The 15,509-nt window shown below is 40.5% G+C and overlaps 1 protein-coding gene across 1 annotated transcript in view; it reads right to left on the bottom strand.

Moving 5' to 3' along the window:
• LOC137967932 (collagen alpha-1(I) chain-like) overlaps positions 1 to 15,509 on the bottom strand; it is a 52,114-nt gene that overhangs the window by 9,999 nt on the left and 26,606 nt on the right. The window contains exons 31-58 of the mRNA XM_068814534.1: positions 15,381 to 15,425; positions 14,720 to 14,764; positions 14,537 to 14,590; positions 14,376 to 14,429; positions 14,033 to 14,086; positions 13,722 to 13,775; positions 13,572 to 13,625; positions 13,236 to 13,289; positions 13,087 to 13,140; positions 12,744 to 12,797; positions 11,584 to 11,637; positions 11,407 to 11,460; positions 11,179 to 11,232; positions 10,726 to 10,779; positions 10,554 to 10,607; positions 10,134 to 10,187; positions 9,990 to 10,043; positions 9,321 to 9,374; positions 8,602 to 8,655; positions 7,886 to 7,939; positions 6,887 to 6,940; positions 6,352 to 6,459; positions 5,601 to 5,654; positions 5,357 to 5,410; positions 4,441 to 4,494; positions 1,872 to 1,925; positions 1,083 to 1,136; positions 940 to 975 (exon numbers count right to left, since the gene is read on the bottom strand). Coding sequence (XP_068670635.1) covers positions 940 to 975; positions 1,083 to 1,136; positions 1,872 to 1,925; positions 4,441 to 4,494; positions 5,357 to 5,410; positions 5,601 to 5,654; positions 6,352 to 6,459; positions 6,887 to 6,940; positions 7,886 to 7,939; positions 8,602 to 8,655; positions 9,321 to 9,374; positions 9,990 to 10,043; positions 10,134 to 10,187; positions 10,554 to 10,607; positions 10,726 to 10,779; positions 11,179 to 11,232; positions 11,407 to 11,460; positions 11,584 to 11,637; positions 12,744 to 12,797; positions 13,087 to 13,140; positions 13,236 to 13,289; positions 13,572 to 13,625; positions 13,722 to 13,775; positions 14,033 to 14,086; positions 14,376 to 14,429; positions 14,537 to 14,590; positions 14,720 to 14,764; positions 15,381 to 15,425 — 1,530 coding nt within the window. The remainder of the gene's footprint in view (positions 1 to 939; positions 976 to 1,082; positions 1,137 to 1,871; positions 1,926 to 4,440; positions 4,495 to 5,356; positions 5,411 to 5,600; positions 5,655 to 6,351; positions 6,460 to 6,886; positions 6,941 to 7,885; positions 7,940 to 8,601; positions 8,656 to 9,320; positions 9,375 to 9,989; positions 10,044 to 10,133; positions 10,188 to 10,553; positions 10,608 to 10,725; positions 10,780 to 11,178; positions 11,233 to 11,406; positions 11,461 to 11,583; positions 11,638 to 12,743; positions 12,798 to 13,086; positions 13,141 to 13,235; positions 13,290 to 13,571; positions 13,626 to 13,721; positions 13,776 to 14,032; positions 14,087 to 14,375; positions 14,430 to 14,536; positions 14,591 to 14,719; positions 14,765 to 15,380; positions 15,426 to 15,509) is intronic.

Genomic DNA, 15,509 nt, shown 5'->3' with positions numbered 1-15,509 from the left:
GTTGTATATCATCCACTTTCCTTTGTCTTTGTCCTCAGAACCTCTTTTTCAAGCTGAATTTTAATATATCGAAAAAGGTCTATTGTTTTGGCCTCTCTGTCTCACTATCAAGCTGAACAATGATATTTCGAAAATGGGCTATTGTTGGAGTGGGTTGCTTTCAATGTCTTACTGGCGGTCAGAAGGCCATAAATAACACGAATCAAAATATGAACATCGCAAATAATCTGTTTACTGTGCGATGTATTATGAAATTTCAATGATAATTTGTTTTAATTTCTATTTGTTTCTAGAGTTTATTTTCACACTGGGCCCATTATAAGCGGCTCGCACTTGACCAAAAAGAAATGAGGCACTCCGCAGTGGCGACTTTAATTAAGTATTCTGTGCATAGACATCAATGCATAATACATAATTGACCTCTCCCCATAGGAACTTTTCAGGGCGAAGCCAATGAAATCGAAATCAACGAAACACTGAAAAAAACTGTCCAGAATCCAAGCTGGCTGGAGGCAAACGGTTGCTCGAAGCTTGGTTAGCGCTAACCGTTGGTTAAGAGGAATCAAAACCTATAGGTTTCCATGGTATTTAACGCTGGTAAGTGCTAACCATGCTTCGAGCAACCCGGGCCCGTTGGCTATTAAAAAGTGCAACCGAGAGGTTGAACCAGGGACTACCAGGAACAAATTCAACGAGTGGTCAGAACGTACGGGTCTTGAAGCGGGGATCTCCGGATCTCAGGGCGGAAAGAGTCCTAATCACCGGGCCGCACTTCCTCCTAAAAAGATCTTGAACAAGAACATCGGGGAGATAAAGTCCAATCACGAGGGAACGGATTCCAAACCCCTAGTCATTAGTGGAGCGAGACATTTATATATCAATGGAAGTACATAATCACAGAGATAACCTACAGCGTATATGAGGTCTTGTTGAACCAACCTTTATGCCCCTTGTACCCACAAATCCTGAAGGACCCTATATAAACAACAGGAGTGACAAGATATTAAGGCCCGGTATACCTATACTTATTTAAATCAAATTATCGACCTTAAATTAAACTGAGTTATCTAAAACCTACGTACCTCAAAACCTTCGTCTCCCATTTCTCCAACACGCCCCATCATTCCATCGGACCCCTAAGTTAAAATGAACATCGCTGAAATGTTTAATTTGCATGCGCTGTTGGTCACTAAGGGCGCTTTCCTTTTGTCAGAACTGGCCGGCCAGACCAGTCCGTTTGCAAAGAAAATCCAACAATTTGAAGGAACAATTGCATGATAACCCCTCGTATTCTTCCGGAGGAGTTTATGTCATCCTCGAAGAGTGTTAATTTGAAGGCGTTGTAGAGTTGAACCTTCCAAATGCCTGGTCTGGCCGGTTCAGTTCTGTCACTGGAAAGCGCCCTAAATGCAAGAAAGAAGCAAAAAAGCGAATTTTAAAATTAGTTGTGGTTACACTAGCCCTTTTCCCCATGGGTAAATAGCCTTTGCCCACGGGCAAGGACGTTTTTGTATGCAACCGTTGTTCTCTAGACCGAAACTGCCCTAGGGTTATTTCCATGGATACACAAAAGAAGATCAAAAGAACTTCCCATGACAGTTCCTGAAATGAAAAGTACGGTTTATCAGCTCCTTGAGGTGGCTTGGCCAATCATAAAGCAGAACTTATCTTATACACGAAAATCCCTAATTATATTAATTATTCCCTATTATTTTACCCTGAGGGGAGTCTTTCTCTGTGTAACCGCACCCCAAAGGTAACATGAAACTTGAGCTGAACCAAAGCCAAGCCGTTTACCCTCCTGAAGGCCTTTAAACCAAGATGTGTGTAACCACAACTAATTAAAAAAGAATCAAAGTTATAAAGCGTACCACTTGTCCTTCTTCGCCTGTCCTTCCTCTGGGTCCTATGTCACCTCTCTTTCCCTTTTAGAAATAGAATGAAATGATGCAGAAATTACCTTCTCAGTGACTTTTAAGGAGAATTTCCTTCTCAGGAATAGACCAACAAGTCACTGAAATTCATCGGCGCTTTGAAACAGTCGTTGCCCCACGGCCCGGTGCCGTTTCATGGCTACGGTAAATGACCAATCAGACATGATGCTACCATACTCAACAAAATAATGGGATTTCCGAGCGTTTTTGTTTGCGTTGGGACACCTTCCTTGCCGATCAAAGGGAGATTCAAGCAAAGACGACTGCTACTGCAATGGCAAAAAATGTTATTGGCCGTGTTTTCACGAAAGCCGTTGTCTCGCTTAACATTCCTGAAAGTGGCTGTTTGCAGACTTCGTTAGGCGACTTAAAAATGATACGTGTTTTCACGGGTAAGATAAAATGAGGAGAGAGCACGTGCCAATACAATATATAACAAAAATAATAAAAATAGCACGCCTGTTGTATTTCCGATTTGAATAACCGCAAGCGACTCCTTATTGGCCGAAAGTAATTGCCAACTCGCTTAAGCTACGTCGTTTGGTGGATTAAGTTTAATGAGAATTCTATTGAAATTTGCCTACTCGCTTAACTTTAAGCGAGTTGGGAAAGAAACTGTTTTCACGGAATTTTCGGTTGTCACTCGCTAAGCGACCTGAAAAACCGCTCGTGAAAACACGGCCATTCTTTGCAAAATTGATGATCATACATACATACATACATACATACATACATACATACATACATACATACATACATAACTTTATTTAGTAAAGCAGGTCAAGAGGAAAAAAGCAACTTTACAGCTGATGTGGACCTACTGTAATGAAATTAACAATACATATATATGGTAGTGATTATACTTTAGATAAATAAGATAAAATAATCGCTAAAAATAAATAAAGCATAAAATATGTATTAATAATAATAAAAATCGGCATGCTTATTATAAACTACTGAGCTGTCTTTTTCAAAAGTGATATTCATAACAGTATGTTTTAACTGCTTCAGTCCATTTTTAAAGCCTGTTTGATTAGAAAAAGATCTTACACTATCAGACAGGGAATTCCAGGCGATTGCAGCCCTGTGTACAAAGGAATTACGACCGAGCTCAGTGTTTGGTCTATTAACTAAAATATTTAAAGATTTCCTAAGATTATAGCTCTTACAGGTCCTAACAACTAATGAATTTATTTCCTCTAAACCTAAATTATAAAAAGCCTTATGAGTAATCATGCTGCACGACCGGTACGCGTGGCACGCATTTTGACGCAATTCTATGCTGCACGTGTGGCACGCATTTTGGTTGTTTCTTCCAGCAAAAGAACAACGCAAGGCGACGAAATAGGCCATTTTACAGTTTTTTTTGCTGAAAGACCTAGCCTATGAATGGCTGCGAGGCTGCTGGTGACCTTGTATGAATATGGACCTCACTGCTTTTAGAGCAGTTTTCAAATGACTCTCGAAAGAAATTACGCAATTGCAATTGCTACGCTTAGTGATTGGTTTAAAAATCTCGCGCCAGTTTATCAACCAGTGAAAAAGAAAACCAAAGCCAATCGCGACTTACACGCGCGATTTTCCTACGGAATTACTAGGAATTTGGATTGGTTCATTGCGCTGTATGTACCTGCTGTGATTGGTGGAAGTAATTACTTTGGTATTTGTTTTACGACACTCAATTGAAAGCCACTCTACAATGTAGATTGTGTTGTCTTAATTCTAATTAGTCTACATTAACATTAGGAAAGTATAAAGGTTTGTATCAAAGAGGGGTCACCGCCAGGCTCACTTCCATTCTTAGGCCAGCTACAACTTTAAAATGATCTATTTAAGACTTTCAAACAAGGTGGGAATATAAAGCATTGAGGCGTATTTTTTTGCTATCTCTAATACCAATTCAGCTGGGGCCTGTTTCTCGAAATTCCCGAAAACGTTTCGGGCCCGAAAAGCCATTTTGTGAACCTACCAACCACCTGTTCAGGGAAGTCGATCTTTTAACATGTTTTGAAGATAACAAAAAGTAAACTGACTGTGAAGTTTGACGACTTAAATCCTCTCCGTTCTTGAGATACAGAGGGAATTGTTAGACCCGAAAAAGGCCCGTAAAGTTTCGGGACTTTCGAGAAACGGGCCCAAGTTATCGGAGAGATAGACCATATTTTACAATAAAAACAAAAAGATACAGTCGCATCATTTTGAATAAGCTTAAGGGCAAGGTCGCCACAAGTTGCAGTTATTGAAACACTCCGATAGCTGAGATAAAGGACTTTGACAGAGGTGATGTGTTCTTTATGTGTGTGATTTGTTTGGTAAAACTTGTCTCAATGCTTTTCGTCACGGATTGTAGACGCGCATTTGTCGCGATCTTCACCCTCTTCTAGAAGTGGACTGCAAAGTTAACTCCACTGAATAAAAAAGTGCTGAGAGCATTGCCAACTGTCAGGTAAGATTTGCGCCATATCAGAGCCCTTATTTTGGACATGCGCAAGTTTGATGTACGTACCTTTGGTCCATGATACCCCGCGGGTCCTGCTTGTCCAGCAACTCCTCGGTCCCCCTGTTGATTTAAAAAAAAAACAGTATTCACGAAGCAAAATGATGCCGCAAAAGAAAGTAAGAATGTGGTGTGGTCCAGGATATGCTTGTGCACGGGTATTCCGAGTTCAAATCCAAGTCTGATCACCAAATGCATTTCTCTTGGATACTTGGATACCCACGAGATCCACTCCAACTTCGACTATCAACTGGGTTTGCCTATGGTGGTCCCAGATTCCCCCGTTCCATTACTTATTGCAACTTAAATGGCCAATTGCTTGCCTCCCGTCGGTTGCAGTTTTTCAGCATATATGTTTTTTAATTGGAAATGGTTTCTTCTTTTGGGTTTTTATAGTTTTTTCCTCGATGCCATTTGATCTTCCGGATAAGTGAAGTCCTGAGAAGATGTCATCATCATCATCATTATCATTAACAAAAGAAGTGGATTTTAAGAAAATGGCAGTGACAAAAAGAGATTCGATAAGCTAGAGAAGGAGCAATCTCGTGCGTCCCCAGAGTCCGCTTTTCTTTTGGACTCTGGCTTCTTCCAATTTATGCGCAGTCGTAGTGAAGGTCCATTTTTGTAACCGTTGACAACCACTTGTTTCTCAGCGTGCGTAGACTTCCTGCCTTAGAAGTGGCCAGCGTCCATGTTCTTGCTGCTGACAAAAAGAAAAGCGGACTCTGGGGACGAGATTGGAGAAGGGCAAATGTCTAGTGGTGAGCTAGAATTCCTTCCACTAAGTTATTGGATCAGTAGTAGATAATTATCATTAACGAAGGCACTGGACTTAAAAAAATGAAAGTAAGAGTCGATTCACAAGCAAGGGAAGAAAAAATGTCTCGTGTGGATGTGCTTGCCAATGAGCTTCCATAATAATTACCTTTGCTCCTTCCTCTCCTAAGCTCCCAACATCACCAGGATCTCCGATGTCTCCCTAATTTGGAAAAAAAAGAGGATTTATTGTTACGCCTGCTTTTGCAAAGAAACAGGAAGATCTAACAAACACTGGGATTTGTTTGGAACGTGTTTAAGGATGCTATAGGTGTGGTCACTTTGTGCCATCAATAGCATAACTTGAGAAAAATACATAAGCTTGTTATGTAAACAAAGATAAGGTGACGCACCGTGGAACCTGGTGCTCCATCTTCGCCACGGCGACCACGTACACCTGGTATACCCTGAAAATAAAATGTAACACCTTGGGTAAAGTGGAGCTTTCGTTTCTTGAGAACTTTGTTGGAAATCCTTAAAATTCCCAAAAAAACAAAAACTAAACGCTCCGGTGAAGCCAAAAAAAAAAAAACCAAACAAAAACAAAACATTAAAATGTAGCTTCAGTTATACCCGGTGGTCACGCAACCACTTAAGATTTGAAGTTACTCCATATGGATGCATGGTCAGTTACATTATGTAATTTCTTTTTAATTTCATGTTGTAAAACTCTATGTTTAGTTTAGTTCACTTTATTCGCCAGAATTCATGGAGTGGCAGGGGCAGAGAAACAGAACTTTCGTCCCAATTGACACCTAACCCCTATATCCTTAGATCAAACCACAAAACCGAGAACTACATGCCCTACTCTTCTCAAATAGTGTGTGGGTTATTTAACGTCCTACAGAATTTATACCCAAGGGTTATGAGACGGGACCTCCGGCTTATAGTCCTAATCCGAGAAGACTTGAAAGTCTAACCATTCGCAGATGTCGTTACAAAGGGAGCACTTTCTCCTCAGTTATATAAAGTCCATGCGTGTTGGTCCGGCCGGAGTTGAACTCACGACCTCCCGCGTGACAGCCCGGTGCTCAACTAACTGAGCCACCGGTGCGCGGTTTTGAAATAGATAAACAAATAAATGTTGTTGTTTTAGCTACCTACCAAAGCCCCCTCGATTCCGGGTGCACCCGCTTCTCCTTTTGGTCCCAACTGTCCACGTGCACCTATGAATCCTTCAAGACCTTCTTTTCCACCGTCACCTTCTAGACCCTTCAATGTATTAAACTCTTGATCATTTTCCAATGCACTGTTCGGGTGATACTAAGCTGTGTTCTAGGTTATTAAAGGGTCATTAGCTTTAATGATGGCTACAATGGAAGGACGGGGAGCAAATAAATAATCCAATACAATAATAACAATCTCATGCTGGAAGCGGTTTAAATTGAGTGAGGATCACCAATACAGTAATTGCCAAAGATTGATCACTGGCGATGAATATACGTTGTTCTATGCCAATCGCTTTTTTGGCACAATGCATTATTCAAGTACCTTATATCATGGCTTTTCTCGATCTCACTTGTTTTGTAAGTGAACTGAAAACTCGTTATTCAATCTAAAGCCCACTATTTATAGTACAAAGAAGCAATATTAATGTACTTGTAAAATATATATATTAAAGAAACGAAAACAACATTACATTGGTTCCTTTTCTTCCGGCTGCCCCTGCTACGCCGGCCATTCCTGGAGTTCCCTAAAGAAGACACAAACACAGAGGGTCAACGCGGTAAAAGAAACAATATTATCAATACGCGCGGCCAAATGACAAACTGCAGTCTGTAAAACGCGCCTTTTTGCGGGTCAAACGGGAAATGTGCGATCTACACCCTCGCTTCGCTCGGGCGCAAATGATGCTACTCGGACCACAAATAAACTATATGCCCTCCAAAATTCATGTGATTGTCCTATTGTACTCTAATAGCTGCACCATACTTCTCAAAACGAACCAGTCCACGGACAAGCGAAGAAAAGCCTATCCAGCGAGTGCATCCGTATCGTCTTCTAAAGATTTTTTATTCTTCTCCCGCGAGAATATTGATAAGGCTCCCTGAAGATTTTAAAATAAACCTGCAAAATGCTTGCCTAACAGATCAAGCAAACTGGGTTATCGTTAATGCCTAGAGTCTGAGCAATTTTTGTCGGACCATAAAAACACTTCTAACTAAAATTCCGTAGTTTTCCAACAATTTTGTGAATAGCCTATGGGCCGTTTCTTAAATGAAATTTAGACTTCATGATTAATATAAGTTCCACATACATGTGAATAAGCCATGTTATGATAAAGTTGGTTGACTTTACAGAATTTCTGCCCTTAAGGCTTCAAACCGTTGAGTTGGCTTTCACGTATATTTTTCATAAGTATGTTTTTTAATGTTGTTTTTCATGTATAGTAACACTCGTCTAATGCTAACTAGCCTTTACGTACATATGAAAGGCAACAAGGGTTGTGATCAAATTTAAGTCAACTCAAGCCTTTGGCCTGGTCACTGAACAAATAACTTGCAAATGGTCTATTTGTTACTCCCTCGGATTCTCAATCACCATTATGAAACTAAGGGGAAATGCAAAGGAGAGAATGTTCGGTAATAGTGTCTCGCATGGAAAAATACCCTCGATTGAGTGAGAACGACACACTTACAGATTCCCCTTTTTGACCAAAAATGCCACGGGGTCCCTCGACACCATCTTCACCCTAGAGAAGAAACATATAATTTATCTTTTATTTATTTAATCCAATATTCACCCAGGGGCATCAAATTTAGCAAAGCTAGTTTAAATGGAGCCCTGACACAACACAAAAACAAAGACATTAAAACATTAAAACTTGACAAATAATTAAGTTATAAAGGCAACGTGTACCGCAGGCGTTATTGTTTAAGACGGCGCTTTAGTTTGATTTTAAATTCGCTGAACGTCTGTACTTGTATAATGTTTCTCGGAAGGGTGTTGTAAGTCCGAGCTCGAGCGCCGTTTATTATTGCAGTTTTTGCGAAGGGAGGGCGCAGGAAATCACGGCTTCTGCATGGTGTTATAGCCATGGAAGAAGTGTCCGTGCCTAAACTCTGAAAGTAAGTACGAAGGCACTATTCCGTGAAGACATTTATGGACTAAAACGCATTTGAGATAATTTCTACGTGCTTGTAGGCTGGGCCAGCCAAGTGTTGATTTTAACTCCTCAGCCCCAATTGACCTACCTTCAATAATACATGCGGCACGTCTATTAGCTTATCTAGCTAAGCTTTGCTCCTAGCCCCACAAGTGACACATAACGAATAAGTCGCAACGTTGTGCCTGTTCACTTTTATCATAGCAAAGGGCATAACTCTCAACACCGTAGCAATTAGTTTAACCTACATTTTCGCCCTGTTTACCGTCTCCTCCATCCTTTCCTGTCTCGCCAATTTCTCCCTACGAAAATAACATATAACAGTTCCATATTCTAGAAGGTTTCTGGTCAAATGACTTCAAACTTAACGTTAATTGTCATTACTTCACAGAGAATCTGTATAATAGTGTATTGTGCAGTGAAGTCACAAGACATTAACGTAATAATACATATGTTTTAACCCGCTATATGTAACTGTACATAGTTAATGCATGGAGATGGTTATGAAATTCGACAAGTTCCTTTGTTTCATGTTTTTGTCCGTATTTTTGGCCTTGACCCTGCACGAAACACACCTTTTTTTCTAGAAGATAACCAATCAAATCCTTCGATTAAATTATGCGCAACTAATTTGCAAACCCATGCGAAGCGAAAACAAAAGATTGTGCAGGGTCACGGTCAATTCAACATCGATTGCAACGACATTGTTCTCGCTTTTGAAGGTTCTAAGGTTTCATAACCAGGCCCTCGATTAACTATGAACTGTAGAAATGCTTTAAAAAATCCCAAAATGGACAGTAGACCCCATTTTGGCAAAGTAAAGACCACAAATTAACAGAAACTAGCTCTTTAAAAAAAAAGAAACACGCTGCACTGAAAACAACGGCATCATCGCCCAAACGATTGATTGCAGTCAGTACAACTGAAGTTAGTTTAAATAAAATCGGACAGAAAACGATAAACTTACCTTAGCTCCTTTTGTCCCAGATGCGCCTTTGACACCGGAGCTCCCTTCACTTCCCTGAGAATTAAGAAACAAAACTAGTTCAGCCGGGAGACCATGAGTATGTCAGCCTCCCTATGCACGATATCCTTGAGTCAAACTTAGCGCGTATCTTTCTATTTTTAGAACTAACCCTTCAGCAGTAGGCTGACATTTACACCAATTTACATCAATTTTCACACATTGTTTGTGCTCAGTCTTCTTGTCTTCGTTTGACGATAACTTTATTCTGATTGGCCATTCTAAACAGTGCGTGCGGAACTGAAGAACTCGTGGCGCTCTAAAAATAGAAAGATACGCGCAAAGGTTGACTTGTATGGCAGAGTTTGGAAAGTCATGCGTTGATAAACGTGGAAGAGATACTCGCCACCAAGTGGCTCCAGACTGCTGTGTGATATGCTTTGAAAAAGGACTTTCTAAATTTCATCCTCTGTTCTGATTACCGAAGCTTGTCTGGGTGTGTTGTGTTATTGATTAAAAGGCCGAAAATACCAACATTGCCAAGCCTTTATATTTATCAGTTCGTTTCTCTCGAAGTTAACCCATATCCCATCGTAGGTCAATTGTTAATCCCTAGTGAATTTAACTGGCAACAGCAACTGTCAACTTACAAAATATAATTCCAACACTTACTCGCACTCCAGATGGTCCGGAGAAACCTTTCTCTCCTTCGATTCCAGTAGGTCCCTGGAAAAATTATTATTGTCAAAGTAAATAACGGGTTTGTGTGATTAAGATCCTAATTATCATTTCAAATTAACATTAGTGATTACTTACAGATATCCCTGCTGTTCCAGGCGAGCCGGGGGGACCTTGCTGACCCTGATTTCCCTATGTAATAAAAACATATAACACGTTAAGATAAAGGACTGTTTGCGGAGATCCGACATATGGCTAGCTGTTACTTGGTTTGCGTCAGTTATAGATACGAAGAGGGGACTGACAACTTCTTTTAGCACAACAGCAACTGAAGCGCTTGAGAGACAAACTTAAGTCTCTCCCAGTCTTTAATGTGGAATCACTTTCGCTATACGGATGATTTGATGTACCAATTAACCATTAAAAATTAAGGCCATGACTTAACTTAAGTATTTCCTAAACTTTACTGTGAGAGATCGCGAATTTTGGTCGAACAAACTCCCAAACAAACTTCAACTGGTAGAGTTCCACTCAAACCCTATTTCTAAAGCAACTTACCGAAGGGCCGTTCTCGCCTTCTTCTCCGAAAGGGCCTGGGTCACCAACACCACCCTTTGAAAAGGTTACAAGAAACAAAAAATTGAAATCAACGCAAAAATTTATGGATGTGATTCAAAGAAGATTTCACCGTCACTTGGAAAACACTCTACACGCAAGTAAAACGGACTACCTTAGTTCCAGTACGGCCGCTTTTTCCTGTTGGTCCTTCATCGCCCAATCCACCCTAAAGGCAAACGGAGAGGATTGCTTATATCATCGCTGTATATCATGACATAAATAAACAACAACAAAGGGCGGGAAAAATTCGTCGAAAAGTGGTTCTTTTAGGTCATTCAAATCATGTAACGACTTCATATACAATCGAAGATCTTTTAGCGGATAATACTCTCGTGAGAAAACAACTCTTCTAATTGACGCTAACCAAAAAAATTCCTTTTGAACTTCCACGGCAAACTCTTTGTTCAAACTTTTCCCTCTATTGCTGCATCCCAAGGGTGTCCGCTAACAAGGGTTTCGACTGTATATAAGTATGCTCTGCATTTGCTGAGATTTGTGGCAAAATAGACAAAATTAAGACAGGCTGGTTTGCAAATTAAAATGAATTTAATTTGACAATACAAACCACTGGTCCATCTGGTCCGGAAGAACCCAAAGGTCCCGGCAAACCACGCGACCCCTGCAGCAGAAGAAAAAAAAGGCACATAACAGCCTTGCATTTGCCTCAAAAATACCTTAATGTTATAGCCTGAGCAAAGTTATCCGAAAAGTTTTGAGTGGCTTTGTGTATGCATGGTGAAAAGTTCGGAAATCCAGACCGCAACAGAAATCACAAAACATGGAGCTTTCTTACAAATTCTCCCTGGCTTCCGCGATAACCCTTTACGCCTGGTTCTCCTCGAGCACCCTATGGAAATCAAAAACATTTATTGAAAGGTACTCAAAACCAAAAACCTACTGCGGTTTCTCAAACAGTTCTTTGCGGAGACGAACTTCACAAGGAAACTAAAAATACAAACAAGTGTTTTACCCTTGAGCCTGGATCACCAGGAAGCCCAGGCACACCATACGTTCCCTCTTGGCCCTGTAAAAACATTGGCAAAAGTTAACATCACTGAACGTGACCTAACAAGGAACATCTCTACACGAGCTACATTCGGCAGAAAACTAAAAAAAGGCGAGTTAGTCAAACGTAGCTCAAAGTAAAAAAGAGTAAACGAAAGCCGACGTTGAATCCCACACAGAAATCTAAAAGCAGGGAATAAAGTAACCGAGAACAGAAAACGAGGGAGTTTTAACTTTTCTAACATACACACCGCTGAGCTTGATTCTCTAAAAGTCACTTCGAACATCAATTCGTGAGCTAGTCCTTTCACAAAGCGCTTGGTCACATCTGGTTCAGCATGACTCCATCGTAAAGAGCGCCAAATTTGCAAATGACAACTTTGAACAATTTAGCTTCAGTTCATTTGCTCGCTAGTCATGTCAAAACAACACAGCAGTGTGCAAATCTCACACCACCGAACTTTTTAAGACAACAAGCAATCAATGATGAAATGGTATATATGAAATGAATCATATATGAACTGCGGATATGAAATCAAGTGAAGCTATGATCTTCGCAGTGCGTAGAGAAGTCTGAAAAATTCAGGATTTCAACGGGGTTTGAACCCGTGAGCTCGCGATTCCGGTGCGACGCTCTAACCAACTGAGCTATGAAGCCAATGACGTTGGGAGCTGGTCATTTGTGGGTTCTAATGGTCCCGTGAGGAATGAATCCATGATGAAATGTTCATATATAAGTCCTGAATTTTTCAGACTTCTCTACGCAATTGCAAAAATTGCGCTCATAACTGCGAAGATCATAGCTTCACTTGATTTCATATCCGCAGTTCATATTTGATTCATTTCATATATACCATTTCATTATTGATTCATTCCTCACGGGGCCATTAGAACCCACAAATGACCAGCTCCCAACGTCAATGGCTTTATAACTCAGTTGGTTAGAGCGTCGCACCGGAATCGCGAGGTCACGGGTTCAAACCCCGTTGAAGTCCTGAATTTTTCAGACTTCTCTACGCAATTGCAAAATTGCGCTCATAGCTGCGAAGATCATAGCTTCACTTGACAACAAGCAATGTTTGCGCTAAAATTAATGAAGTAAATTTGAAACTTGAAGTTACTTACCACTGTTCCTGGCTCTCCTCTCGATCCTTGACCTCCAACTGGACCAACGACACCCTTTGTTTGATGAAAAGTGAATGTGAGAAAAAAATCACACACTTGTGCAAATGGAATGGACTCGCGCAGATGGATAGCTTCTGTACAATTTTTGAGCGATCGATCACACTTTCGTACTGATATAGTTCATACAGTGAAATTCTCAGTTCTTGTAATCAAGTATCATTGCCATTTATCGATGTCCACAAATGTGTGCAGTGGAAAAGAGAATCTAAGGTTGCTAAGAAAAATTTAGCCCGAGTTCGTTGGTTTAGTTCAAACTTGAAATCGATGGAAATGATTTACTTGCCATTTTTCCTGCGTATCCCGCCTGACCCTGTGGTCCGGCATCTCCTTTTTGACCCTAGAAAAAACAGAAGTTTATACCATCTGTTTCTTAAACCAATATCTGTTGTCCAAATTCATATCAGGACGCAAAAATACATGGTAATTGAAAACCTTTTCACCGTCTTCTCCAGGTATTCCAGCTTTGCCTTGTGCCCCACGGCCGCCCTGGAAAAGTCATCATGGCATTAAGTGAAAAGGGAGATTTCAACTATGTCATTATAGTGATTAGAGAAACTAAATTCACGCTAACATTCCCTCAGCCACTAAAAATTATCACTGAAATAATTATTAGACAGGAGTTCCGGCTTGATGTCTCCACGAATGCTACACAAAGCGTAGGAAGTTTAGTGGCGATTTTGGTCTTCAGGCAGCAAAAGATAGCTGTTGATAATGCGTGAGTATAGTATGAGTTTCTCTTTGTATGTCACTCATTAACAATCAACTTACAGACAATCCAGGGAGACCAACTTCTCCCTTTTGGCCGGGAATGCCGCTTGTGCCCTGTGAAGATCAATCAATATAACATGACTTTTTCAAGACCATATTTTACTTTCTGGTGTTCATGTAAAATGGAAATATCGTCCATAATCACTGTACCTCATTTCCGTCGCTACCGCGGGTACCTCTTCTGCCAGTTGGCCCTGCTTCTCCCTGTTATCGTCAATCAATCAATCAATCAATCAATCAGTAAGTCAGTGAGTCAGTGAGTCCATTAATTTTACAAGCAAGTTTTTCGTTCACATGGGTCACTGGCACTTATCTCCAACATTAGCCATCACAAACTACAAACAACTATCAAAAACTTTTATTCAGTATCAAGGGCACGGGTATTGTTAAAATAAAAGTTGATGAAGTCTTATTGTGACTTTACAATGATTTTCCAAAGTTTTGAGATGTGAAGAACATACACTTCCTCCTTTAACGCCTGATATCCCATCAGCACCAGACAGACCAGCGAGACCCTGAAATGACAAAAACGAGAACGAAAAGAGATTTGCACAGGGATCTCATCCTTCTCAAGATTTTAGAACTGATTTCATAAATATTAGACACTGAACATATTTAACTATTCTACCATGGTGACATCCAAACGATAGTTTGTTAATGTTCGTTCTCAAATGTGTATAGAAGTTTGCTCTGCATGCTTTTTATTTTCTTAAAGAAAAAGAAAACTGAATTGTGGGAATATTCAGCACCTTCGAAACGGACAGTTAATCATTGCGTTTGATCAATTGTTCCCATGTATCTTACATTTTGCCCTCTGGAACCCTGTACACCAGCTTCACCAGGAACTCCAGGTGACCCCTGAAAACAGTAGCAAAAACAAAATTTACTCAAGCAAATCGGGTTAAAGTTAACAAGGCTAAGCACTGAGATGTCAGCTTTTTAAAGTAACGAAGCTTGTGTCGTACATTTTCGCCCATTTTCCCTTGGTCTCCTTGCTCTCCTCCTCGCCCTGGATTTCCCTATCGTAGCAAAATAGAATAATCGATCATTGTGGTTACAAATTTTAAAGCAAAAACATCTTCAGCGCCTTCACTGTAGAGATGGAATTCAGTATAGTCTCTTTTGCCAGAAACTAGTTATATATTCACCTGGTCGCCATCCTGTCCATTCGAACCAGGGATGCCAGCAATTCCCTACGTGAAGACAAGCGGATTAAAAAATATTAGTTCCGGGGAAGTAATCTAATTTTAATCTGATTGTCTAATCTAATTTTGTTTTGTGTGGCTCGCTTTCCATTCTTCTCTCTTGGTACTACAATATGTAACGAACCCCCCTCCTTTTTTGTTGACTGCACGTCTGAAAAGCTGGTAAGGCCTTCGATTTTCTTAGGGGAGTGTTGTTAATACAATAGCTGACGAAAATAGCTACACAAAAAAAATTATCCCTTTAACAAATTCTCCTCGGACAACTACGTTGGATATCCCCTGTAGCACGCCCCGAAGTACATGTAACAGAGCGGCGAAGTCATAACCCTTGGTGCGTACAAGGAAAAAGACGAACATCCCTTTCCTCCCTTTCCACTCTTTGATATTTTCTTACGAGAGGGTCCTTAATGATGCATTTTGCCTCTTCGAGAAGATTCTTCTCTCATTTCGCTCATACTGCAGCTGAAAAGCAGTGTGAGCGAATTTTGCGTTTGAAAAAGCTTTCAATTGACAAATAAGCATGTTATTCACCAGTCCGACGCTCCAGGTTAATAATCCTAAGATAAACACACAAAATGGAACACGGCGTCTTTTTGTGTCTTACCCTCTTTCCTGGCCTTCCGTCAGATCCAGAGCTGCCTTTTGGTCCCTGTGACAGGAGGAAGTATATTAATGATGAGTACGTTTACTTAGACGCGATGTGGTTTTAGACACTTGAAAGGACGCATCTTAT

The sequence above is a fragment of the Montipora foliosa genome, chromosome 8 (assembly GCF_036669935.1).
Source record: "Montipora foliosa isolate CH-2021 chromosome 8, ASM3666993v2, whole genome shotgun sequence".
Taxonomy (NCBI): Eukaryota; Metazoa; Cnidaria; class Anthozoa; order Scleractinia; family Acroporidae; genus Montipora; species Montipora foliosa.
Note: the sequence above shows the minus strand (reverse complement) of the source record. Positions and strands in the feature narration are given on the sequence as shown.